At 46.4% G+C, this 27992-nt stretch overlaps 1 protein-coding gene across 1 annotated transcript; it reads right to left on the minus strand.

Annotated features, from left to right (window-relative positions):
• Nucleotides 1-63: 63 nt before the first annotated feature.
• LOC105858025 (proton-coupled amino acid transporter 1-like) lies at nt 64-27991 on the minus strand. The gene is made up of 10 exons (XM_012740861.2): nt 27792-27991; nt 23329-23419; nt 20102-20190; nt 18821-18916; nt 16914-16998; nt 14851-15069; nt 11743-11841; nt 9071-9237; nt 4460-4629; nt 64-408 (listed from the first exon to the last, which is right to left on the minus strand). Exons 1-10 carry the CDS (start codon nt 27989-27991, stop codon nt 83-85), a joined length of 1542 nt encoding a protein of 513 aa, XP_012596315.2. The 3' UTR covers nt 64-82.
• Between the last annotated feature and the right edge of the window lies 1 nt (nt 27992).

Here is a 27992-nt window from a genome sequence, read left to right on the forward strand (position 1 = left end):
CTGGGCTCTCCACCAAACACCATGGCGGCCTCACAACAATACACATATTAGCAATTACAGAAAAATCTTTGTTCAGACAAGGCTAGAATGTGAGTTTAGGAAGTGAAGAGGGAATTGTTGAGTTGGGAATGGGTGACTGATCCAAGATGCCAGTGGCATTGGGAAAGGGCAGAGAGTCTCCTGACTTGATCAGCTCGTTGAGGGCCTGGTAGGTCCCCACGATGAAGCCCACGAAGCCCAGGATGCTGATCAGGGCGTCCTTGGCGATGGTGAGGGGGCTCATGCCCTCTGAGTAGTAGGTGGCGATCTCCAGGAGGGGCGGGATGATGAGGGCCAGGGCGCTGCTGCTCACGGAGCCCACCAGGGAGAGGACCAGGTCCAGGCGGGGGACGAGGATGGCCAAGATGCCTGTAGGGAAAGAAGACATCTGGTTTCCAATCGCCCTGGAGGGGAACACACCTACAGTTAGAATCCTAGCATGGTAGAGCATTGAAAAACATTTCACAGGACCACTGAGGGATATCTTCGTGTCCTGTTGATAGTTCTCTATGAGGATAGGATATTTTGGCAGGGTATGAAAGAAAATCCAAAATAAAGATGGTTCTGTCAGAAGTATCTAAAAAGGAGCCAGAGGCATGAGCAGCTGGACTCCAGTCACATACACACTCAGATGGAATTTGACCTGTTGAATTGGGCCAAATGGTTAAAGCAGCTGCATTTGATTGGAATTGTTTGTACTGGGCCTGATCACCAGCCTCCTGGAGAGGTAGTTACACTGAACCAGACTGATCATCAACGAAAGACATCCTGAGCTGATAACTTGCCATCATCAATTGTGGGCTGTGCTAAAACCTTCCAGATATGTACACTTTAAGCCCTTGTCTAACCTTCCCGATGGAACACGACTCAGCCGCTTGCTAGACTGGTGTCTGCTAAACTGCAATTCCCAAGACCCTGATAAAAACACCTTTTCTTTTGTTTGCTGCTGTGCAGTGTTGGTCTTAAGTCTTATTAGCAGACACAGGGTAACTTCAGTGTCGCTGTGCCGAGGCAGGGATTTGATAAGCCCTGAAGTACAAATCTTTCAACCTTTGATATTTTGTAAAATTACCAAGCAGTACAGGAAGCAGGTTCTCTTCACCCTGTTCGTGAGCTTCGTGTCCCTTCCAACCCTGAGGTGTGCCTAGGAGTGTGGCACCCTGAGGGGGAGGACAGGAATGAGAATGTCTCTTTATCTGTAACATGGAAAGGCAAGTTGGTATTTACGGGTTTTGCTGTCTTAATAATGAAATGTCCTCTGAGCCAAAAATGACAGTAAATTTGCTGTTCCACCAAATTAATTGAACCTGAAGAAGGTGATACGAGAAGCCCAGTTTATAGCCAGCTCCTCAGATGCCCAGAGGAAAATTCGAGAAAAAGTAGAAAACAATTTCATTTCTGTTTTTAGGCTCCATCCACATTGCTAGGTTTATAGTTACTATTAAAACTAAAGATGGGCCGGGCGCGGCGGCTCGTGCCTGTAATCCTAGCACTCTGGGAGGCCAAGGTGGGAGGATTGCTTGAGCTCAGGAGTTCGAGACCAGCCTGACCAAGAGTGAGAACCTGTCTCTTAAAAGAAATTTTTAAAAATTATAAAACTAAAGATGGAAATATCCATCAGCCCAAATACTCCACTTCCTGGTGTCGACCTCCCCACGTTTCCTAAGAATGCATATACAATAATGTTCTTTGCAGCATCATTTGTAACAGCAGAATATTGGAAACAAATTCAATATTTTATAATATAATATTGTTTAATTAAACTATAACATCAAATTTGCATTTTCTAACTCAATATCAGCTTGCCTGGGGCCAGTATCTGATTGAAATTGCTTCCAAGTGGCAGGCTGTTCCGTGCGTTGTAGGATGTTTCGCAACATCCTGGCCTCTACCTGTTGGATGCCAGTAACACTACCACCCTTGTGTGACAAAGTGTCTCTAGACATTGCCGAATATTTCCAGGGGTGATGGCGGGGGGTGGGACCGGGCAGTGTATTGCTCCCAGTTGAGAACCACTGGTATAAATAAAAGGGGAAGATAAATAAATAAATTCAGTTAGGGTCTTTGCATGGACCAACGATAATCATTTCTTATATTTGTATAGAACTCTGGAGTTTTTATATACTTTAGTTTTCTATAAACTATATTCAATGTAGAAAAATGAGAACATATACATAAGTAAATAGAAAACAAACATATACATAATTCCATCACCCAGAGATCAACTATTATCCCCCATCTCTGGGGACACACATGCATTCATTTTTACAAATGACATTGAACTATAACATTGCCTATCTGTCTTTCTCACTCCAAGATGCAGCATTAGCTATTGTATCACGTTATAACATCGTAAAGCCCCCTGGGGAACCAGATTAGACATTGATCCCACTTTACAGATGAGGTCATTGAGGATTAGCAAAGTTAAAAGAATTCCTGATATTCTGCCTCATTATCAGGCCGCACTACATACAGAGATTTGGAAAAGCAAATTTAAGAAAGGATGTTCAAGAAGGCTAGAGAATATTCTTTTTAAAAAATCTCTTCCTTTTTAAAGAAAAAACTAAGATCATCTACCTAATAAGCATTATAAACCACATTAAAGAAAATGAATGTGTGCTGATCTTCATTCTTCTTCTTCAGATTGGTGGGCATCTCACTCTGGTGTACATGGGAATGGGAGACAGGCAGGGGAAGGAAGCTCCTGCTTTTGTTGTGGCCGTGATGCTCTGAATGTGGAATGGCCTCCTTCTAGTGGACATTAACTACATTCTTCTGCCTGAAGGCAGGCAGCTTCCCTCTGGCCTCAGTTGCCTTGTGAGCTGGTGAACTCCCATCCCTGGAGGCGTTCGACCTCCAAAGTTCAACTCTAAAATCTTATGAAAAATTTTTTTGAATCTTAGTTTCCAAGATTCCATAATTACAAGCTTAGAAGCTAGAGAATTCTGAGATTCTGTGATTCTAGCAGAGAATCTCTGGGTTGTAGTCCTGGTCGACCTCTACAAAACGCTACTGTCACAGACAGACCCAGCCCCAGGACTGCCTCTCACCACACCAGCAGGCAAAGGAAGTTGAGGACATAACTACTTTTGAGTACTTTGTGGCATTTCTGAAGTTGATGTGGACAATATGTATGAACAAATGGAGAATTCATCAGAGAAATGGAAATTATAAAAAAAAGACAAAATGGAGACACTAGTAATAAAAATCCAGTAATAGTGATGAAGAATTTTTTTCATAGGATTATCAGTAACTCAAAAAATCCAAGGAAAGAACCTATGAACTTGAAGATTGAGCAATAAAAATTATTCAAACTGAAATACAAAGAGACAAAAGAGTGAAAAAGACTAGAGCATCCAAGGGCTATAAGACATTGTCAAACAGCCTAACATACAAGTAATTGGAATCCCAGATGAAGAGGAAAAAATGTGGCAGAAGAAATATTTGAGGAAATAATGGCCAAGAATTTTCAAAAATAATTAAATACATAAAACTACAAATCAAAGAGTTCAGAGACAGGTGCAGTGGTGTGAGCCTGTGGTCCCAGATATTTAGGAGGCTCACTTGAGGATCACTTGTGCCTAGGAGTTTGAGGCCAGGCTGGGCAACATAGCAAGACCTTATCTTTCTAAAAAAAATTTCAGAGAAAAACACCAAAATAGCCAGGCATGGTGGCTCACACCTGTAATCCTAGCACTCTGGGAGGTCGAGGTGGGTGGATTGCTGGAGGTCAGGAGTTTGAAACCAGCCTGAGGGAGACCCTTTCTCTACTAAAAATAGAAAGAAATTAATTGGCAAACTAAAAATATATATACAAAAAATCAGCCGGGCATGGTGATGCGTGCCTGTAGTCCCAGCTACTCGGGAGGCTGAGGCAGGAGGATCACTTGAGCCCAGGAGTTTGAGGTTGCTGTGAGCTAGGCTGACACCATGGCATTCTAGCCCAGGCAACATAGTGAGACTGTTTCAAAAAAAAAAAGAATGCCCTGACTTTTCGTGCCCACCATGTGAGCATGCGCAGTTGGACTCTCCCGCCATAGAATTGGCATCTTGAGCATTGGGCTGAAGAACAGAAAAGAGTCAGTGGAAATTTATCCCAGAGGCAGAATCTCCTAATTCCTCTGACTTCAATCTCAAGCTCTGCCTGGTCCCTGTCTTTTTCAGTGTCTACTTGTTCTGGTTTTCCTTTGAGTCTGTGAGCCACCTCTACATCCCTTTGTTTTAGCTTAAGTTGTCCTGTTGCTTGATACCAAAGAACCTAACTGATGTGCTTCTCTGAGGTTTGGCTTAAATCCGGGAATGTTTACTGTGCCTGGAATTTTGCAGCTGCTCCAGGGAGGTCCCCGTGGCCTGAGTCCTGCAAACTCCTGGGGCCTGGGGAGGGGCAAGGAAGGAGCAAGGTCTCCTGCCTTCTACTCACACGTCAGACAGACCATGGCTGTGCGCACGCCCAGGTCCACCACGAAGGCCCAGCGGTTCGGCACCCGGGACACAGCGAAGGGCACGATGATCTCCGCAGGGACGTAGAACTGCAGGGGGTAGGTGAGGCAGATGCCGACCAAGTAGAGGAGCTTGACAGACTGGTACAACCTGCGGGAGGCAAAGGGGATCAGGAAAGATCCATGTGCAGACACTGGTAGCATCCGGGGGAGCCATGGGGCATTTCAGGGAGAGCACAGATTTGGAATCGTCAAAACTACTTTCAATAACTCACGAATCACCCCAAAATACAGCAATGTGTTAAGGGGCTGCATATCTCCAGGCACTAGAGGCTCACTCTAGGAAGGGCATGAAGGTGCCAAGACCTACAGAGAAGATCGTGGGTTCACCTTTCCCATCTCAACTCCTTCGGGGACACCTGTTAGGTGAGTGGTGAGGTGGGTGAAACTGCCTGCACTTTAAAAACACCTCTCCGTTTTTCATAATTGAATTTGCAGAAGATCAGAGGGTGAGTGATGTGTATGTTGGAAAAGTTACTAGATTGAGTTTCAGGAGACCCGGAACCCTAACTCAGCCTCTGTCCCCTACGTATCTAGGTCACTTTACTTCCCTGGACTTTATTTGTCTCATTTGTAAAAATGGGGATGTCCTCTGCACCTGCTAAAAGGCAGGGGCTGGATCTGATGGTCTCTGAAAGTCTGTGATTATGAAATGCTAACCACATGGGACTAATTTTAATCGAGAATAGAAAAAATGGCACTGCTTTTCAGCAGACATAAGGCAGAGGAAAGATTAATGATAATGTTATTCCAATGCTCAAAGAACCTTTAATCATGTCTCGTTGCCTACAAGAAAGAGTTCCTAGCTTGAGCCTGGGATTCGAAGCCCAGCCTATTCAGGTCCAGTGGCTCTAATTGTCTGGTATGGTTATCACGCTGAGAATGTTGTCCCTCCTCTCCACCCTCACGTGCTGGATGTCGTAACTACGCTAGACAATCAGAGCCATCGCCCAAGCACGTGATCCACCTTCACAATCAGCGTCTTTGCACGTGCTGGTCTCTCCGCCAGGAATGCCCTTTCCCTCCCTTTGTTATCTGTCACATTTCTGTTCATTGTCCAAGTCTCAGAGGCTTCTGTGATGCCTCCCTAGTCCCTGGTTGGGATTAATCCGCCTCCTTTTGAGTTCCCACAACCACCAGTCCTCACGCATGTTGCAGAGCCTCCCACATGGAGTATGAGTTGATGTGTGTGCACCAGCCTTTCCAGGAGGCCAGATCATGTCACACTCCTCTCCCCCAGGCTGGGTCTGCACGGGGCAGATGGGCAATGATAAGGATAAGATGAGATCATGCCTGGAAACCACTTAGCACATGGGGAGCACCCAATGAATGCTTGCTGTTCTTCTTTTTAATGATGGGTGTGTATTACTCAGAATATTAAATCCAAGTTATTATAATTTTTTCTAAATCTTTATTATTTATAGATTAGATAAAAAAATGTGGGTTTCACTCTTCTAGACATTGGCTTAGGCAAAGAATTTATGAAGAAGACCCCAAAGGCAATCACAGCAGCAACAAAAATAAATAAATGGAACCTGATCAAATTAAAAAGCTTCTGCACAGCCAAAGAAACTGTCAAGAGAGCAAATAGACTACCCACAGAATGGGAGAACATTTTCGCAAGCTACACATCTGATAAAGGGCTGATAACTAGAATCTATTTAGAAGTCAGGAAAATCAGCAAGGAAAAATCAAACAACCCTATCAAAAAGTGGGCAAAGGACATGAACAGAAACTTTTCAAAAGAAGACAGAATAAAGAATATGTTTCAATAAACATATGAAGAAAATGCTCAACATCTCTAATCATCAGGGAAATGCAAATCAAAACTGCAATGAGATATCACTTATTTCCAGTAAGAATGGCCTTTATCAAAAAATCCCCAAACAATAAATATTGGCGTGGATGCGGAGAGATGGGAACACTCCTACACTGCTGGTGGGACTGCAAACTGGTTCAGCCTCTGTGGAAAGCAATATGGAGATACCTCAAAGCGATACAAGTAGATCTACCATTTGATCCAGCAATTCCACTACTGGGCATCTACCCAAAAGATCAAATGACACTCTACAAATGGGACACCTGCACTTGTATGTTTACAATAGCACAGTTCACAATTGCAAAGGTGTGGAAACAACCCAGGTGCCCATCAATACATGAGTGGATTAATAAAATGTGGTATATGTATACCATGGAGTTCAGTTTTAAGAAACAATGGTGATATAGCATCTCTTGTATATTCCTGGACAGAGCTGGAACCCATCCTACTAAGTGAAGTATCTCAAGAATGGAAAAACAAGCACCACATGTACTCACCAGCAAATTGATATTAATGGATCAACACTTAAGTGGACATACAGGAAAAACATTTATCGGGTGTCAGCGGGTGGGAGGGACGAGGAAGGGATGGGCATATACAAACATAATCAGTGAGATGTGCAACGCTTGGGGGACGGTCATGCTTGAAGCTCTGACTCGAGGGGGTAGGGGGACATGGGCAATACACGTAACCTTAACATTTGTACCCCCATAATATGCTGAAATAAAAAAAACGTGGATTTCTGTTCTTTAAGGCCATTCATTTACCGTAGTAGCCAAAAATCGATTAGGGGTCACACACAAGAAAAAAAATGTATGTTGGCTTAGATTTTTTTGTTGTTGTTTTAAAGAAAAAGAAATGACACATATGGGACAGCATGTTTAGGGGGATATAATATGAACCAAAACTTAGTAAGTTAATTCTACGTGACAGTCACTATGCTGAGCTGTTTACTTGGATTTACATTGATTACTTGACTACAAACTTACGAAGCAGGTACCGTTATTATCCCATTTTACAGGCGAGGAAGCTGGGCTTTTGATAGGTGAAATAATATCTCCAAGGTCAAGCAGTTAACAAGTGGGGAACATGGAATTAGACCCAGAGCTGACTGACTCCAGAAATCACAGTCGCAAGCATTTTGTAAAGGCTCGGCTAGAACGTCCCTGCGTTCAGCTGAGTCCTCTGTTACCCGCCATCCCTGTCCGTAATAAGAATGATGTAGGAGAAGAAGGAGTATTTCCTGGGCCCTAAGCGCCTTGGCCAGAGCAGTGGCAATTATCGCCCGGTCCCATTTGTGGCGTTTACAAAGCACCTCCATAACCCTTACCTTGCGTGATCCTTACGCCGACCCCCGTCTCCCGGAGGACAGCGCTCACGCGTGACTCACCGCTTGGAACTTCCCCCCCCAGCCTCTCCGGTCCAGATACTCTCTGTTGTGTTCGCCCCATGCACAGGCACGGAGCACACTTCCAGTGAGGATGGCAACGTAGGAGCACACAGTGGGGGCAGAACAAAATGGGGGGTGGTCTATGCCTGGGGACCTGAGTGCTTTTAGAAAGTCAGGATGGCGAGCAAACGGGAGAAGCCGCTGCTCGCTACCCCATGGTGATGCTCCGCTCTCCACCCTTCCCAGCGGCTCCCAGGGCTTGCCTGTCTTCCTGAGAGGTGGTAAGAATGTCAAATGATTTGAGGTCCCCAGATTTCACCGTAATTATTTCGAACTCCTGAACTCAAAGGATCCGCCCGCCTCGGCCTCCCAGAGAGCTAGGATTACAGGCGTGAGCCACCGCGCCCGGTCTCACCGTAATTATTATATGTTCTAATGGACATTGGCTGGATTGAGGGACCCAGCAAGCATTTACCTCCTCAGTTAACAGGAGTCTCCCCGTGCCCACTCGCAGCCGCCAGGCTCTGGGTGTCCCCTCCCCCAGCAAGGCATGATCCAGGCACAGCCAGTCGGCATGTTTCATCTGCGCTTGGTCCAGGAATGGACACATGACCCTGGCTGGGATGATCAGAATGAATCCCGAGATTCATTCTGAGGCCCTTAGAGGCCCTTAATGGACCTTCCGGAAAAGAGAAATTTTCTTTACACTGGGCCGATCAGAGGAAGGCCTGTAACTGAGGGAGTGTTAGCAGTCACCTGTCACTGTGTGTGCAGGAAGAGAATAAAGTCTACACAGAGAGAACAAACTGAGAGATGGAGGGAGACTGAGCCCAGATGCTACCACGGAATAGCTGGATCCAGCTGTGCCTGAAGCTAGAGGCATACATATATTAATATCACTCTTTCCTTTTTGTTTTAAAACTTCTATCCAGTTTGGATTGGACTTCAGTCACTTGCACGTGAAAGAGACTCGACTGATACATCAATTAAAGTTGAGAGGACACTTAGAAATCACTTAGTCTAATGCCATTGCTTGGTAGATAAGGAAACTGGGGTATAGAGAGGAGAAATAGCTTGCCCAGAGCACAGGAGGACTAGTGGCCATGGTGGACAAGAATCCAGGTCTCTTCATTTGTCTAGCCCACCTCTTTCCACAGGGCAGTTTCCTGGCTGGCCTGTCTTCTCCATGCCAAAGACTTGATCTTCACGTGTGGCCTTGCTCCTCTCCTCTGATAAGGGAAGCTAAGCCAGCCCTGCCCTGCACGTCATCCTAGAGCCCAGTGACCATAAGAACTCTGGGCTCCAAGGCCTGAGCTCACTCACCAGCAGTTGGGGAGGTTGAGGGTAATGCTCGCCTGGGTGGTGGCCCCAAACTTGAGGTAGCCCAAGGCCCCAAGGCTTATGTACAGGATGATGATCATGAACATCCCCCCATAGAGGACAAGTGGAAACTGGTCACGGTGCTGCATCTTGTTTTCCAGAGGCAAAACCTGCAAACAGAGGGGGCACAAATGATTACACAGTGCTTCCTACTTATGTAAAGAACCCGTTTCCCCACAGTTTGTTATTCTAAATCCATATATCTCAGTCATCAGAAAGCTCAAGAGAAAAAGAAAAAAGCAAACCAAAAAACTCCAAGACATAGTGCTAGCTTCAGATCTAATTGATATAAGGAACTAACTACTGAATTAGAACATCAGTCATTAAAAAGACCTTGAAAGTCTTCTAGCCCAACCATTCATGCTTGAGTATCCTCTTCCATGCTCAGGAAGGTTCTGCCTCTGAGTAGCCTTGTGGCCCATGGATGTTGGTGATCATCTAATATTATTATTGTTACAGAAAATCACAGTTGTGTAAGAATGTGTCTTAGAATGTCTTTGCAGGAGTTGTGCTTCAATGCTTTTCCCACCAGGGGGAGCTCCATCTCAATGTCAGGTGGAAGGTGACCTTCCAGCAGTAACAGATGTGTGGGCTGCAGTATAATTTTGGATTCCTTTTGCTTGGGTGGTGGAAGGAGACTATCTTATATATCAGAACATATGACAGCTCCTGAACAACGGATGAAAAATAAGTAGAGATTGTACTGGCACCTGGACTGAAGAAACCTCAGTTTCCTTATCTGTGGTGTGAGTTAGTTATTTAGAAAAATCTCTACTTGCTTATGCTTTAATGCAGCCCTAGCTGTCTATGAGCTGTGATTCTGCATTCCAGAGTGGTAATGTTGGAGCATCAGCTCCGAATAACACAATCTTGTCGAAGGAGAACTAAAAGGGGAAGACCAGAGAAGAATCGAGAGGGGAAACGCTTTGGTCTAGGGGCGAGAAGGTAAAGCTTTAAGCCCTGGCTTTGGAATTTAACAGCCATATGCTCTTGGATGGCACTTCCAGCCCTTGGTTTCATTATTCGTGCATGGATGTGAGTACTACATCAGCTGGGGATAAATTTCTGATCTATCTCTTTATTTAGCTTTTTATTTTGAAATTATTTTAGACTTACAGAAAAGTTGCAAGAATAGTACAGAGAATTCCCAAATACTTTTCACCAGTTCCTCGAATATTAGCATGCTTGCTTTATCATATTTTTCTCCTGTCTGTGTATGCATATATTTATATTTTTTCCGAGCTATATAAGCATAACAGATTTGTTTTAAAGATTGTATTCTTTTGTGATTTCATTCAAAGAGTTCAGAAGATAAGAAATATTTGAAAAGCATTGCTAAGCTCCCTTTCAGTGTTGACTTTTTAAGTAATTTTTTTTATACTGGATTAAAATCGTTCTAGCACCCAAAGGTACTGAGTAAGGGTATATCAGATTAAATAGTAATTTTATTTATTTATTTATTTTGAGACAGAGTCTCACTCTGTTGCCCTGCTAGAGTGCCGTGGCATCAGCCTAGCTCACAGCAACCTCAAACTCCTGGGCTCAAGCAATCCTACTGCCTCAGCCTCCTGAGTAGCTGGGACTACAGGCATGTGCCACCATGCCCAGCTAATTTTTCTATATATATTTTTAGTTGGCCAATTAATTTCTTTCTATTTTATAGTAGAGACGGAATCTTGCTCTTGCTCAGGCTGGTTTTGAACTCCTGACCTTGAGCGATCCGCCCGCCTTGGCCTCCCAGAGTGCTAGGATTACAGGCATGAGCCACTGCACCCAGCCTAAATAGTAATTTTTAATATGAAGGCCATAAATGCTTAGGTAGTTTGACTTGTTATCAGGGATTTGTCACCCAGAGGTTTTCAGCATTCCCATTTTACAGATGGATAAAATGAGGCCCACTTAAGAGATTTGCCCAACATCCCATAGCTTTCTGTTAGATATTTTTCCTAGCACATTAACACTCTTTTTTTTTTTTTTTTGAGACAGAGTCTCACTTTGTTGCCCAGACTAGAGTGAGTGCTGTGGCATCAGCCTAGCTCACAGCAACCTCAATCTCCTGGGCTCAAGCAATCCTCCTGCCTCAGCCTCCCGAGTAGCTGGGACTACAGGCATGCACCACCATGCCCGGCTAATTTTTTTTCTACATATATTAGTTGGCCAATTAATTTCTATTTATAGTAGAGACGGGGTCTCGCTCTTGCTCAGGCTGGTTTTGAACTCCTGACCTCGAGCAGTCCGCCCGCCTCGGCCTCCCAGAGAGCTAGGATTACAGGCATGAGCCACCTCCCTTGGCCACATTAGCATCCTTTTACATACACTTGATAAGGGACGGTGAAACAAAATAGTCATCATCATGATTTACTTTGTGCCTGGCAACAACATCTTTGCTTTGTAGGTATTCTAACCTTCATTTTACAGATGAGAAAACTGAGCCTCGGAGATACATATATATTTTTTTTAAATAGCTTGTCCCAGATGGCACAGCTTGGAAGGACAAAAGCAACAGCATCCAAACCCGTGTGTGTTGGGCTCCCAAGCCAGTGCTCCTCATCCAGCCAGTGCAGCTTCCTCCCTCCACGCCGGGGTGGGGCCCACGCTCCCATCTCAAACCTTACCACGCCAATACCTTCGAAGGCAAAGACCGCTGTCCCGAAGAAAAGGGGGTAGGTCTTCCAGTTTGCCACCAGGGGCAGGCTGCTGGGGTCTGGGATTTCCTGTTAGAGAAACCGGGGACAAATGGTCACGGTCACCACAGAACCGGGCTTGAGAAAACACAACAGAAATGCAGCAAATGGAGAAACAGCCAGCTGGCAGCCAGCGGCGCTCGACTTTCTGCTGCCCTTCACCATTTGGCGGACAGACTTTCTTTAGGAGGACAGAGGCAGCAGGAAACCCCCAGACTCGGGGAGGAACTGGGGGGGGGGAGCTGAGTTCCAGGCCTGAGGTCACCAAGCGTACGTACTTTGGGACCTCAGTTTCTCCATGTGTAAAGTACGGTGGGGAGTTGGGGCTGGGGCGGAAGTTGGCCTTCTTCCCTCTGCCCGGCTCTGGAGCTGGCTCCTGGGGTCAGTAAGAGGCTGAGGCTGCCGACGGCCAGGGCTGCTTAGGGAAGGAGAGGGAGGGTCCTTAGAAAGCCTCTGCTCTGATGCCTCTTACACACGGAAGCCAGGAAGATCCTCGTAACAAGGCTCCTCATCCAATAAGATTGTAGAAACAGCAATATTTCTTGCCTTCTCGTGATGGGCCACGCACTGAGCTAAGTGCTTTAAATGCCCTGCTTAGTTTTCACCACAGCCCCACAAACTAGGGATTACTGTCTTCACTTTAACGGTAAGGAAATTGTGGTGCCGAGTCACTCTAGCTTTATTTAGTTTTTCCTTCCGTAAAGTCAGGAAGTGGAACTATTCATAAAACAGCACGCCTGAAAACTTTTCTGTGCCACTTACACTATTTTTCTCATGAAGTTAGTATCTTCAAATTAAGTTGATTTTTTAAAAGAAGCATTCCAATACAATTCTTAGTTGCCACGAATAGAAGAGAACATAATAATGTAAGTATGTAATTAAGAAAATAAACAAGCTTTATCCATCTCCCCCCTAAATTCACTACACATAGCACCGAGGCATGCAACACACACCTTGAGAAACCACTAAATTAATCAATTCACTTCTAAGTCCTGTCCTATCTCTGATTCTTCTGTAAGGACGCAGAATCCTGGAATCTGATGAGGCCTGACAGCTCGAGAACAAGCTCTTAAAGAGACACCAGCCATGAAAAGGAACACCACTGAAAACCCACTAGCCAACCAGGTGACCTCCGGGACATTTACAGCAGCTGGTCTGCAGGAGTCTCTGAAGGTTCTTTTTCCTGTCTGGGAAGAGGGAGAAACCTTCCCGGCCAGGGGAGTGGTGAGTGAATGGCCCTTTCCCGGGGCGAAAGGCAGGAAGGTGTATGTTTTCCTTGTTGCCCAGGCAGGAGGGTCCTCAGGAGGTGGAGACTAACTGAGGAGTCTGCATGTAGCCTCTGTGTCCTTACTTTGCTTTTGGCTATTAAAAAGAAGAAACAGCGACAACCAAAAATATCTCCAAAAATTGCCAAATGTCCACTGGGGGGCAAAATCACTCCCAGTTGGGAGCCACTGGTTCAGAGTCTGTACTTGTACCCACTACACTAACTCTGCCACCTCCGTAAGAACTGCTGGGTTCTCACCAGTAGTTTTAAACCACAACAGCCGAACAAGGCAGCAATTATTAGCCTGTTTTAAAAGCATGGCTTACTGAGGCTCACGCGGCTTGGGAGTTGCACAGCCAGGACTCAGACTCACATCTCGGAACTCTCCCTTATGGCTTCCCACCCATGGCAGGTGTAGGGGGCAGTTTTTGTGCCTCGTACAAGAGCAAAGCTGAAGGCTTGGGATCGACTCTGTGCAGTCTTTACTCCTGACTTCTTTCAATTTCTCCAAGGCTTTGCCATGGGTGCCGGCAGGATTATCTGCTCAGCACCCCTCCCCCACACTCCTGCAGCGACCTGGCCCTCCTCTGCGCCAGGTCTGGTTTCCACCGGCGGGCGTTCCCCTGACTGCAGTGCATTGGTTCGTGGGTAACAACGGAACCAGTGATTTCCTTTCCTGGATTTTGGGACCTGAGAGAACACCGGATTACTCTCCTTCTGGTGGCCAAAATGGTAAAATGCAAGACCCAGAAGCTGTGGACCGAGCTGGTTCACATCAAGAGAGGAACGAAGCCAATATACACAGAGCCGAGCTGAGCAGAGGTGTCGGAGGCGTCTGTCTGCCCCTGGCTTGAGGTCGCTTCCAAAGCCTGAATGCAACAGCGTCCTTGTCATAGCTCGGCTGTTCCATGACGCTTCCCGGAATCTTCTAATGCACTCTTTCTCCCTCCAGTTACTTTGAGTTGAACAAAAGTCCTTATTACAGTTTTCCCCCTGTGATAACACAATATCTGCTTATTGGAAAAAACAAAGCCTTCTTAACATCAGTAATCTCCTAAAAATCTGATTATCTGTGCAAAAGAGCTGATAACCAAGTCCCTATTATTTTAAATGGGATAAATTATGTCATATGACACATCAACCCCCAATACTCAAACAACTCTTAAAATGTAACTAAAACTCAGTAAAATGGCTATATGTAAGCCATAAAAACTATGGGATTAGTCTCTAAATACTTAAAGATAACTGAACACAAATGAATGCAGCTGTTACAAGAAATGGTTTTGTCTCCAGTTCACATGCTCTTTGTGGACACTTGTTCTCGTTTCTAAACGGTCTGTGTGAGGTCTAACATTTGACTGTTTCTGGAATGTAAGACCGTGTCAGAAATGTCTCGAGACATTTCCCGTAGGTTGTTTTGTTAGACAGGTTGTATTGCATTATAAATGGAAATGGAAGAGCAAGGAGAGAGAGAAAGAGAGAGACAGAGAGAGAGAGAAGAGATGCTCTTTCTATGAAGTTGGGGCATTAAAAAATTAAAAAGGTATTCTCTTAGGAAAAGAGTGGAAGACATTTTCTGTGTGCCAAACCTGTATATCTGTCCAACAATGCAGACACATATATAAGGAAACACAGCTCAACCTGAAACCTCAAAGTTAGCTTTCTGCAGGAAATCGTTGCTGACAGGCTGGCGGGTGGGCTTCCCGGCCTCTGCGCTACGTGCACTCACAGACCACACGGCCCCCGGCGGCGGCTTGGGCTGGGCAACCTGCCTGGAGGAGGTGCTGGAAAATGAGCACGAGGCTTCCCAGCATGAGGGCGTTGGCCAGCGCCGAGAAGGTGGACAGGGCGCGGAGGTTCCGGACGCACACCAGCGGCACCAGGAAGGGCAGTGCAGACACCGCGTAGACGCGGGCATCCACGGTGGGTGTGGGGGTCACGACCCCTCTGCCCCGGCAGTCGGCTGTGGTCCCGTTGGCTGTTTCGATCACCTAAGGATCAGAAAGGCTGATGTGAGCCTCAGCTGTGACCTGCCAGTCCCCACCTTCATGCCCTCCAGCTATTCCTGCCAACCTGCCACCCTTGAAAGGTTTCCTCTCTGCAGGACACTTTCCTTCTCGCCCGACCTCCCCTTCTTAGGGACTGCCCAGCCTTCAGAGACAACCGCCCCCCCCCCGAACCCCACCGGGCCCCGCTCTCCGAGCACCCAGCCCATTTCTGCAATAGGGTTTATCAGTCTAACTTTATAGAATGATTATTGCTACATGTTTGTCTTCCCCACTAGAGTGCAAGTGTTTTGAGGGCAGGGACCTTATCCAGTTGGTTCACTGCTGTACTGCCAGCACTGTGACCCGCTCATGGTATATATTCAATACGTGTTCCTTGAATGAATGAATGCATCAACTGAAGGAGAGCATGAGTGAAATTCTGAACAGAGACAGAGAGGTGACTTAGACACCTCCTTGTTTTTCTTTCCCAAATAAGGATTTTGTTCTATGATGACAGAAAATATGGTCAAAAACATAAAGAAGCAAAGAGAAAATATAAAGAGAACAGAATTATCTTTTGAGACTCTCTTTACAGTATTGTTTATAATAGGAATAACACAAAATAAAATAGAAACAACCCAAATGCTTGGTACGAGGATGTGGTGAATCAGTTACTTATGCTGAGTCTGTGACATAGTGTTCAGCATGAAAAAAGGCAAAGAGCACATCAATAGCATAGTTTGAAAAAATGATTATTACAAATGCATGTTTGAATATTTAATGAAAACATCCTGAAACACTATTCACATACTTTCAATGTATGTTTTTGCAAGAGGAACGATTTATTGGGACCTTTTATGTTTTATAATCTCTGTACTATTGTTTGGTTTTGTTTAAGAAAGAGCTGTGTTGCTCTTGTGTTCTGAGGGGGGAAAAATCAACCATAAAGATTTAAAAATGAAGATAAAAGATGCACCTGTAGATTCCTTTCAGAGAGGTAACGGCTGCTGCTATTTTAGAGTATATATTATATTTCACACATATGTACATACATATAGGCGACCATCATACATTTACAAAAATGGGATCCAAGTGAACACAGTGCTTCGTAGCCTGCCTTCTTATGGGCTGTGTTGCTTGAATTTCTTCCAGCACTAGAGTTTGCAGAGCTATTTGCTGAAAATACACACCTAACAAACACTTACCAAGTAGTTACTCTGGTTTAAGAGAGCTGGAGAAACTTGTCTAGCCTCTGCGAGCTCACAGGCTAGGTATAAAAGAAGACATGTAGACACACAACTATCCAAGGAAAACTACACATATAATAGAACAGTAGGTTTGAATTGCGAAGGGGAAATAAGGTGGTAATCCTGCTGTGTGGATCAGGGAACGACACCCGAAGGAGGAGGGCATTTAGGACGGGTGTGATTGGGATATGCGGAGACCAGAGAGTGGAGGAGAGAGGGCATCACACACGGGAAGAACAGCACGAGTAAACGCTCAGGGTTGGGTAAGGCGGGATGCATTTGGGAACGGTGGGTAGCTCAGACATGTTGGAGCACAGGAAACACAGAGAAGCGGCAGATCAGATCGCCCAGGGTCTTACGAGGCAGATTAAGGTGTTTGGAACATATCCTGTCCAACAGGTAGATAGTGAAGATTTTCAAGTTGAAAAAGTGTGCTCAGTTTTATCTGTTGATGCTTAGAGATAAGGACCTGGAGGGCCCAAAGCAAAGGCCGAATTGTTCGGGCTTCCACAATCTTGGTGGATTCAGATGGAGCTGCTCAAAGTTCAAGCTGGGCTATCTCTTACCACCTTGTATTTCTGCTTGAGTGCTCCAACCTACCTGTTTCAGGTTATCTGCCAGAAACATAAGGAACACACAGCAGAAGCCCAGCTGGTCCACAATTAGGAAGAAGAACACGATGTACCTGGGCGTTGGGAGGAGAAGATTATTTGTCATAAAATGAAGGAAGGCAAAGAGAATATGGGGCCACCCAACTTGCTGGTGTTATCAGCCTCCGCCTCACCTCTCCTGCCTGGCACCCTTGCTTCCTACGGCTGCAGGTAGGAGGAACTGCTGCAGCCTCAGACCTGCTCCAGCTCCAGAAGGGACAGGGACACCCTGGCAGGCTCATCACACTCATGTTCAGGTATGTTTCCAGCAGAGCCTTCGTGCCCAGTTATGGAGTCACGAGGGCCTGCCTTGACCTCCCTGCCTCGTCATCTGCTGCCCAGCCTCGTGTGCCTGGAGAAGGAGAGCTCTGTCCTAAACTCCTGCTGACTTGGCTTGGACACTGAACGCTCTGCCTGGTCTTGGCCATCCCCTCCCCCGCACTGACGCTGCTTCCACTCTGCCCCTCCAGCGCTGGACTCATCTTTTAGAGACTATTCCTTATACCATGTCCTTCCTTCGCTTGCAACCCTGCTGGGGCTTCCCTCTGCTCTTGGGGTAACATTCTGATGTGTTAACTTGCCTGCCAGTCACTGCCTGATTTGGCTCCCGCCTCCCTTTCCATTCTTCCCTTCCACCTCTCCTCCTCCCTACTCTGCATGCCTTGCCAGTTTCCTGGAGTCCTCTGAGCTCTTCCCACCCCCAGTCTTTTGCACACACCTTTCCCTGGGATGTTCTTCTCAACCCTCTTCAAATGGCTGGCTCTCACTTAGCCTTCAACCCTCAGCTTAAACTTCACCTCCTCAGAGAGGGTTTCTCCAACCTTTCATAGCTCTTATTCTAACTCATGACTGTACATTTGTTTCTTTTCTTATTTCCTGTCTCTACCATGAGATTTTAAAAACTCTGTTGAGGTAGGGATCATGTCTATTCCATTCGGCTCTATCTCCCTGGCACCCAGCATGATGCGTGGTCCATAGTGGGTACTCAGTCAATATTGTTTAATGAGGAGACGGATGAATGAATGAGTGAATGGGACCCTGGTCACCACATGCTGCCTGGCACCCCCCGATGTCCAGGTTGAAGAGCCATCCCAGACTGCCCAGGAACCCCCTTATCCTGACCACTTTTGGCTTGTGGCACCTTCTAGCTTCTGTGCCTTGGCTCTGCAGCGTCTAGAGCTGGATGGTCTCCACCAGCCAAGCCCTGCACCTGGGCCCAGCTTGCCTTGGACCGAGGCTCTTTCTGTTTTGACAGATCACAAGTTAACAGAGCCAACACAAGTGAGCAGACATGTTCACTGAGCACCCCAAATCACTCTTAGAACGAAATGTGGTGTCAAAGTGCATTTCTTATAAGTGATTGCTGGTAAATGTGTTACCCAAGCTGGACCTTTGCCGAACCGAGGATGATTTAGTATTCACGGTGACAGCAGTATCAAATAAAGTCTTATCGTTCAATCTGTTGCCGCCCAATGACTAAAGACTCGTGGCAGTGAGGTGAGGGGGAGAAAGGAGAGCTGGTGAAGAAAAGGAAACAGCTCTGCTGTCAAAATGTCCCCTGGCTGCTGAGAAAGGGGACTAGGTACGTTAGCTACAGGGATCGGTTCATCCACACTCGGGGTGGTCCAGCGGCAGAGGACCAGGAGTTGACCAGTCATACGACACCTTTGCTCAGAGTTGTGATTTTCAGCCCTGTCATGATTCACTCTATACCTTTGGGTAAGTTGCTCCCTGTCCCTCAAATTTCCCATCTATACTTATGCATTCCAGAAGCACCTGGCTCTGACCCTAGAGGAATCCATCTAGACCCATGTGCAAGACTTCTACCCCATTGCAGGCCAGGAGAGGGCAGGGTACCTCCCCCAGCGGGCGTGGTCATGGAGCCAGGTGCAGGGGCTCTCCTCCAGGGCATGCATCATGGTGTCCCCATAGTCCAGAAAGGGCTTGCTGAGCCTGCGGGAGAGAGCACAGGAGACCGGACACTGTCGGGTTCAGAAGTATGTTCTGGTGAGAGAGCAAGACAGGACTTCCCCCAGCACAAGGCTGAGCGGAAGGATGTGTGGTAGGAACCCTGGCAGGAGTGATGGAGGCCTGTGCTTCTCTCATTTCCCTGAGGGGCTCCAGAAATCATTTCCTAACTGTGAATAAATATTTAGTGAGTGGCAACTGAGTGTCAGAGCTGTACAAGGCTCACAGGTTCACATGGGTGAATGAGGTAGGCAAGGCCCTGTCTTCCTGGTGCCATCAGTCAAGTGGATTAAAGAGCCCCATGTACTCACTGAACGCATGGGGACACTTAAGCCCAGAGGGGGCAGAGCACCTGTCCAAAGTCACACAGTGAGCTGGGGGGCAGAGTCAAGACCTGACCCCAGGTCTTTTGACTCCCATGACGGTTATTTTCTCATGACACCTGCTGCTTCCCTGAGATCATACAGATTGCTGGTCTTCGTGCAAATGATGAAAATTATCATGCACACTAACCCTTAGTGCAATGATTTTTACCAGGAGTGCAGAGGCTCATCCTCTTAACCCTTAACCTTAACCCTCGGATGTCGAGTGTGGATAATGTCGAGAGGATAATGAGAAAAAAGCCGGCGAGTGCAAAGGGTAAAGAGTACATCAGAATTTCAAGGAAATGAGAAGGAAAGTGAATTTCCCCCCTCCGTTTAATTAAAAAAAAAAAAAGGATAGCAGTACTAATGTCTATTATAAAAAGGCCAAATGTACAGAAGTATAAAAAATGAATGTCCCTATGCATATCCTCCCCTGCCTCATCCCAGGCTAATTCTCCTCCCCACTTCATCCCCCAGAAGTCACTCCTTTTAACAGTGTGGAGTGGTTAAGTCCAGACCTTTTAAAAATATATTTATTATAAACAATAAATGTAAATAGCTTAGTTTTTGAAATCCTATTGAGGTGTAAAAAGCATAGCCAATATTATTTTTAAAATGGTGTGGAAAGTGAAAAAGGACACTGCTTTTGTGATGGAAAAACTGAGAAACTCTTGGCTGGTGGGGTGTGCCCAAGGGGCTTGCTCTGGTAGATATATAAAGACAGGTAGTATAGGAGACTGGGCAAAGCATGCTGGTGAGAGTAAAGCAAAGAAGGTCCTGTTTGCCAGGGACTTGGAGCTCTCACCTGCAGCAGAAGTGGCGGGCACACCTCACCAGGACCCCCATGCAGTGCACGGCCAGGAGGCCTATCGCCAGCAGGCTGATGGGACCCAGCTGCAGAGGGGGTGTGAACAGAAGGAAGAGAGTTGAGTAGCTACGTGAGCATGAAAATCATGGGACAAAAATGGATTTGTTAAGAGAAAGAGAGGACAAGCCACAGGCTGGAAGGAAATATTTGCAAAAGATATATCTAATAAAGCACTGTTACCCTCTTAAAAGTCAACAATAAGAAAACGATCTGATTTAAAAATGGACAGAAGACCTGAACAGATGCCTCACCAAAAGAGATGGCAAATAAGCATATGAAAAGATGCTGTGTATCATATGTCATTAGAGAATTGCAAATTAAAACTACAGTGAGGCTGGGCATGATGGCTGCTTCTATAATCCCAGGATTTTGGAAGGTCAAGGCAGGAGGATCGCTTGAGGCCAGAAGTTCAAGACCAACCTGGGCAACATAGGGAGACCTCATCTCTACAAAAACTTAAAAATTAGCTGGGCATGTTGGCACATGCCTATAGTCCTAGCCACTTGGGAGGAGGCTGAGGCAGGAGGATTACTTGAGCCCAGGAGTTCACAGTGAGCTGTGTTAACCTAACTGCACTACAACCTGAGCAACAGAGTAAGACCTTGTCTCTTTAAAAAAAAAAACACACAACAAAATAAAAAACCCAAACTACAATGAGCTACCACTTACCCATCTATTAGAACATCCAATATCCGAAACACTGCCAAACTGACAATGCCAAATGCTGGTGAGGATGTGGAACAATAGGAACATTCATTCGTTGCTGGTATGAATGCAAAATGGTACAGCCACCTTGAAATACAGTTTGGCAGGTTCTTGTGAAATGAAATATACTCTTACTATATGATCCAGCAATTGCATTCTTTAGCATTTACCCAAAGGAGTTAAAACTTACATCCACATAATGTTCATAGCAGCTTTATTCATAACTTCCCCAACTTGGGGCAAGATGTCCTTCAGTAGGTGAGTGAATAAAATAAACACGGACATCTAGACAATGGAATATTATTCAGAGCTAAAAAGAAATGAGCTATCAAGCCATGAAAAGACATGGAGGAAGCTTCAATACATATTACTAAGTGAAAGAAGCCAATCTGAAAAGGCTATGTACTATATGATGCCAACTCTATGATATTCTAGAAAAGGCAAAACTCTGGAGTTAGTAAAAGATCAGCGGTTGCCAGAGGTTGAGGGAAAGGGAAGGATGAAGAGACAGAGCACAGAGGATTTTTAGGGCAGTGAAAATCCTCTGAATGACACTGTAATGGCAGATGCATGCCATTATCATGTTTCCTTGAAAACAAGACAGGGTCTTATATTTATTTTTCCTCAAGAAGACACCTTAGGGCTTGTTTTCAGGGGATGTGTTATTTTCCCCTCAAAGCCTCAGCTTGCAGCATGCACAGGATGGCCAGGACCTGACAGGGGAAGCCGACCTCGTGGGTGAGGCTGCCCACACCTTTCTGGTCACCTCTGGGATAGTAGCTGTCACAATGGGGCAGAGGAGAAGGGCTGCTCGTCTTCTTTACCGCTCCGAGACGAAATGCACGGGTTGTGCAGATGCCCTGCGCAGCCACGCCCGTCACTAGGTCTCACTTTTGGGGTAGGGCTTATGTTGCGCAAATGCTTAGCAATCCTGCTAGGGCTTATCTTATGGGTAGGTCTTATTTTTGGGTAAACACGGTAGATATCTGTTTACACCCATGGAATGCACAACACCAAGAGCGAACCCTAAAGTCGGCTGTGGGCTTTGGGTGAGGGTGTGCAGGTCCATCGATTGTAAGGAACGTACCCCTCTGCTGCTGGATGTTGACGGTGGGAGAGGCTGGAGGCTCAACTTGGCCGTGAGCCTAACACTGCTTTAAAAAATAAAGTCTATTAAAAAAAAAAAGCAAACTGAAAAACCCCTGAATATTTCAGAAATATACAGTAGGGGATTAAGAACCCTGCCCTTTGCTATTAGTTAATATTGGTACAAGGGTGTACGTGGTCCCACGTGGACAGGCAGGAGGACGCCGTGGAGAGTCGGCAGGGCTGCCGGCGCCACCCTCCCGCTCACCCACTCTGCGGAAAGAGCCTCTGCCTGCCTGGGAGGGGGGAGTGGAGAACGTGACAAGGAAAGCACGTTATGTTAGAGAGGACGTGGGTCTGGATGTGGAGACACTCCCAGTCACCTCTAGTGACACAGAGGACAATGACAGAGCCTGCAGCAAGCCTGGCGGGGGTGTGTGCGGAGGTTTCATAGACACTGGAGGAAGAAAGGCAGAGGACAGGTTTCAGGGGCAAAACTGATCTCCAGATAGGGGGAGGCATTTAAGGGCAGGCAACATGGACTTCCAAGTCAAAAGGGAAGAAAAAGGTCACCATTCCACTAGATTGTCCAGAGAAAACTTATGACCTTTTTTTTGAGTCCCAGACTCCTTTTTCATGAAATAAGTTGATCCTCTTAGAAAGAGATATGAATCACTAAACTTTGCCTTTAATTTCATGAGGCCTATAGAATCCTATGATCCATCCATAATCCCCTGGCATGGGGAATGAGTGAGATGAAAATAATCATTAATAAAAAATAATAGTAATAATGATCGTAGCAGAAACCATTCAAGCGTCAAATACTCTAAAGTTTACAAAAATAACTCTACATACATTATTTAATCTTTCTCGCAAGTAAGCTGTCAATTCCCATTTTACAGGTGAGAAAACTAAGGCCAGGGAGGGAGTGACTGCATAGGGGCAGAAGGTTTCCTTCTGGGGCCATGCAATGTGTTCTAAAGTTAGACTGCGGTGATGGTTGCACAACTTCGTAAATTTACTGAAAATTTGCTTACTTGTACACTTAAAGTAAATAAATGTTATGGTGTGTAAATGATATGTCAGTAAAGCTGTTAAAAATAAACAGCCGCAATCAAGGGCCAAGGCTCAGGTGAGCTCACGCAGCTTACAAGCAGAGCAGCCTGCAAACTCAGACTTTCTGCTTCTAAGGTGTGCAGCACAGTCAGCAGGTAAAGGGGACTCCTGAGAGAGAAATCATCGCAAGCACACTTGATGTTAACCCATGTCCCCTGTGGCTTCAGGGAGGTGCGCTTCCAGGTAAGAGTAAGAGCACCAAAGACATTGCCACCCCACAATGAGCCCAAGTCAGGACCACTCCCAGTCCCTCTTACCACAATGCCCGCGTTCTTCATGGCCAGGGGCAGCCCCAGCAGCCCTGTGCCGATGTTGCCTTTCACGACATGGATCAGGGTTTGCAGCCACCTGAGGCAGGGGAGAAGGGAGGCATGAGAGAGGTCACTGCTGACCTTGGCCCTGGAGCCAACCTCTTGGGGAAGAGCTGGCAGGAAGCGCGTCTGCAAGTGCCTGGCGTAGAGACGCTGTGTGCCTGTGGGGGGACTGATGGATAGATGGATAGACGGATGGATGGATGGATGGATGGATGGATGGATGGATGGATGGATGGATGGATGGATGGACAGGCGGATAGACAGATGTATGGATGGACGGATGGACAGATAGGCCGACGGACGGAAGGATGGATGGATGGATGGATGGATGGATGGATGGATGGATGGATGGATGGATGCATGGACGGATGGATGGATAGATGGATGGATGCATGGGGTAAATGACCAAGGAAAAACAAAACCCAATGTGCTCCGAGTCTATATTTACACAAAAGGTATCTAGAAGGAGGGAGTGGAGAGCTTCGTTCTGCTCTGTAGAACACATGCCATACTTGGACTATTGGGCTCGGTTATTTTTTAAAATAAATAGTTCATCAAAAAAAGTTTTATATATATATATATATATATATATATATATATATAGTAAAAATACAAATATTACAAAAGTTTATAGAATGAAAAGTAAATCTTCCCACTTATGATTCCTGGACTCCCAATACCCCTTTCTAGAAGCAAACACTGTTAAGAGTTTCTCATGTATCTTTCCAGAGATTCTCTCTTTCTCTCTCAATACACACATATATAGATATGCATGTACGTGTGCATATAAATACATACACATTTTTACAGTGTTAAACTTACTTCTACATTGATTTTTTTAAAGAGAGAGATTGTGCATATCCGTGCATAATAGATGTGGCCCATTCTTCAATCTTTTAACAACTGCATACTATTTTCTTGGCTGCGTTATGGCTTGTTTACCCAGCTCTCTCTATTGGTGAGTAGTATGTTTTGTGTCCAATCTTGCTACTCCAAGCCAAGCTGAAATGAATAATTTTGTACACACCTAATTTCATCCATAAATGAGAGCTTGTCTGTTGGATACCCTCTTGGAAGTGGAAGTAGTGGACCAAGGGCATGTGATTTAAAATTTTGGTGGACGTTGGTAAGTTACTCCCCAAGGAGCTGCACCCATTTGCTTCCCACTAGCAGAGGGTGAGAGGGGCAATTTGCACCTGTCCTGGCAACCATGTCGTGTCACACTTTTTGTCCTGGGCCGACCTGTGAAGAGTTGCAGCACCTGGCGGGGTTTGTTTACCTTCCTGGGCTTGGTTCCTAGTTCCTCACTTTTTTAGAGTCTTGTCAGACTGAAACATGTGCAGGGGTGAGAGCTAAGTGGCCAAGGCCCGGGAAACCATGTCTCAGGAGTAGAGCCTGAAAGGACTTAGTGGAAACGAGAACAGCCATACTCACACCCTGCCCCTCTCGGAAGAACTGTCATGGGGACGAGGGAGGAGACAGCGCCCAGTGAGGAGAAAAAGGCCACCTGGCAGATGCCACAGTGCAGCGACTCTCGCCCTACTCTAAGAAGCACTCAGATCTCTACTGGGTGAGCTCCCCGCCACCAGCAGTGTTCAAACAGCCACTGAGGTAGGCAGGGTAGGGTTGATGACAGTCAGGATCTATTCCCACAGCCTTTTTTTTTTTTTTGAGACAGAGTCTCACTTTGTTGCCCAGGCTAGAGTGAGTGCCATGGCGTCAGCCTAGCTCACAGCAACCTCAAATTCCCGGGCTCCAGCGATCCTCCTGCCTCAGCCTCCCGAGGAACTGGGACTACAGGCATGCACCACCATGCCCGCCTAATTTTTTCTATGTATTTTTAGTTGTCCAATTAATTTTCTTTCTATTTTTAGTAGAGGCAGATTCTCGTTCTTGCTCAGGCTGGTCTCGAACTCCTGACCTTGAGAGCAATCCTCCCGCCTCGGCCTCCCAGAGTGCTAGGATTACAGGCGTGAGCCACCGCGCATGTGGCCTCCCACAGCCTTTTAGTGTTGCTTCCTCAGCTGCAGAGGCGGGAAAGTGAACAGTTACATCTCCCAGACTCCTTGAAGCTATAGTTCTGGATAGAGAATAGGAAGTCAAATGGGGTGGAAGCCATCTCCCTGCTCCCTGGCTGTTTTCTGCTGGCAGGAGAGTTTTGTAGAGTGACCCAGGCTCCAGCTTCCAGGTGTCCAGAGGCAGCTGCTGCAGCAGCAGTGGCACATGCCCACCCCTGGGACACAGCTGCAGGCAGCCTTACATTCCTGACTGTGTCCTCTGGCTTCAGCCTTCCGGATTGTGGAGGAGGCAGAGGCCTCCCTGGCGGGCCACCTCTGGGACGTGTTTCTGGGAAGTCCAGCCTAGAGCCCCCTCCAAGCTTTTTAATGAGTGTATAAGCCCCTATTTTGCAATGTTAAATATATTTCTAGCATCATTTTTTTTTTTTTTGCTTAAAATACTATGTTTCCTACTCTAACCCTCGACTAATAAGAGGTACGGGTGTACAGGGCAAGGTGACCTCCGCGGTGTTGTCCTACTTGCAGTTTCTGACCTCCCAATATTGTCCCACAGCAGGAAAAGGAGTCTTCAAAAACTGTGTGTTTTCACCGAGGGAGATGAGGTGATCCCAGCAGGAGCGAGGGGGGCCCAGCTCCCCGCTCGCTCCTGGCTGGTCTTCAAGCCCCGGGTGGCCGAGCAGAAGTGAGTGTGATGTGTTCCAGTGGCTCCTTCAAAGATCCATTGTTCTTTCTTCAAGAAAGAACACCTGGTTCTTTGTAAACACAATAAAAATACCTGGTTTTTGGAAACTGCTTTTTCTGCTGTGGGACAATGACAATGGATGTTACTCTCACCATTTCACCTATGATTTTTGGAAGTTCTGGCTCAGAGATGGGGAGAGCTTGCCCAAGGTCACAGCTCATATGGGAGTAGCAAAGCTGGGATGGGAATCTGGGTGTGTTCTGCCGTGGTCTAAGCCACATGTTTTCCGGCAACCTTCTCTTTCCTCTTATAAAATGCCTGACTTTTTCCTACTACAGCCAATGCTTGCACGCTTACTAAAAACAAACCTCAAGCAGGATGGCCTCTAAAACCTTCAAGGACAGATGATAGTTTACCTTTTAAAAGACCTTTGGCAATGACATAGCCTTCTTTGAAAACCCCATCTAGGATCCAACCATACACATTCTCAAAAAAATTGTCCCTTATGTGTAATTTATGAGGATGATAAAGAGGTTCCCTCTTTTGTTCATTCGTTCATTTTGCAACCCTTTACTGAGTCCCGTGTGCTCAGGCTCTGTGTTAGGCTTGGGACGATACACAGGTAAATAAGGCCTGGTCATCACCCTCAGGTTGCTCACCTTGTGGGGCAGCTAGGGTGACTCATACTGGAATTAACTAGTCTTTTACTAAACCGTTACCATGTGCCAGGCACTGTCTGAGATGGATACTGTCATCGTTGCCGTTCTGCTGGCGGAGGTTTGATCTGTCTTCTGCAGTGGAGGCAGACAATGCTTAATGGGTGTCCTCCCTGGCAGCATCCCTTCTCCAAGGACCAGCTCAGCCTTTGCCACCTCTAAATCAAAGCCTTTCCCATTCTCAGCTTCTGGAAATAACTCCTTCCTTTTCTGAACCCTTGTAGAACTCTGACTTTACCCTCTCTGGAATTTCAGTTGCATGTGTTCAACATATCTTCCTTCCTGGGCTGTCAGATCCTTAGCTGAGGGGCCCTGAGTGGCATATTGCACTCGGTGCTGCAAGTCCATGGTTCCCAGGTGCTCAGTAATGAATGGGCCTCTAAAGAGATAACGCTTAGGGCCCAGGGCCCTAGCACTCTGTAATCCTCACTCCTATAATCCTAGCACTCTGGGAGGCCGAGGTGGGTGGATCGCTTGAGGTCAGGAGTTCGAAAACAGCCTGAGCAAGAGCAAGAGACCCCCGTCTCTACTAAAAATAGAAAGAAAATTAGTTGGCCAACTGAAATATATAGAAAAAATTAGCCGGGCATGGTGGCGCATGCCTGTAGTCCCAGCTACTTGGGAGGCCGAGGCAGACGGATCACTTGAGTCCAGGAGTTTGAGGTTGCTGTGAGCTAGGTGGATGCCACCGCACTCTAGCCCAGGCAACAGGGTGAGAGTCTGTCTCAAAAAAAAAAAAAACAAAAAAAAAAGAGAGAGAAAGAGATAACACTTCAGATTCAAAGCATCACCTTATCACCTTCAAGGAGCATTGTCTTTGCCACCAGCACAACTTCTCTACAGCTCTTTTTGCCCATCTGTCAAGAACAGGGAGGAGCTCATATTTAGCTCTTTGAGTTATTAGAAAGAAGGAAAAGAAATCCCCACAGAAGTTTCCAAGTACAAGGTCTCAGGCCCAGAAGCTCCCGCAGGTGGGGAAAGGACACTTACGAGATTCCACTGGTCCCCTCCTGGCTGCAGGAGCCTGGGGTGGAGGAGTTGCAGCACCCTCCCCGGCGGCTGGTGGGGTATTCTCTGAGCTGCACCGTCCAGACACTGTCTGCTGGTGGAGGCCCTCCCAGGCCCTGGCAGGTAGTCACCTCGCTCTTCAGCTCCAAGCACTGGGCGTGCTCGGGGTTGCCAGCAGCCATG

This window comes from Microcebus murinus, chromosome 21 (genome assembly GCF_040939455.1).
Source record: "Microcebus murinus isolate Inina chromosome 21, M.murinus_Inina_mat1.0, whole genome shotgun sequence".
NCBI classification, from domain to species: domain Eukaryota; kingdom Metazoa; phylum Chordata; class Mammalia; order Primates; family Cheirogaleidae; genus Microcebus; species Microcebus murinus.

Coding starts and splice junctions, on each gene's coding strand:
- LOC105858025 (XM_012740861.2), bottom strand. CDS start 27,991: ATGGCTGCTGGCAACCCCGAGCACGCCCAGTGCTTGGAGCTGAAGAGC. Junction 23,420..27,791: donor GAGGGGACCAGTGGAATCTC/GTAAGTGTCCTT, acceptor CCCCTGCCTCAG/GTGGCTGCAAACCCTGATCC. Junction 11,842..14,850: donor TTTTCCAGCACCTCCTCCAG/GCAGGTTGCCCA, acceptor TTTCTCTAACAG/GAAATCCCAGACCCCAGCAG.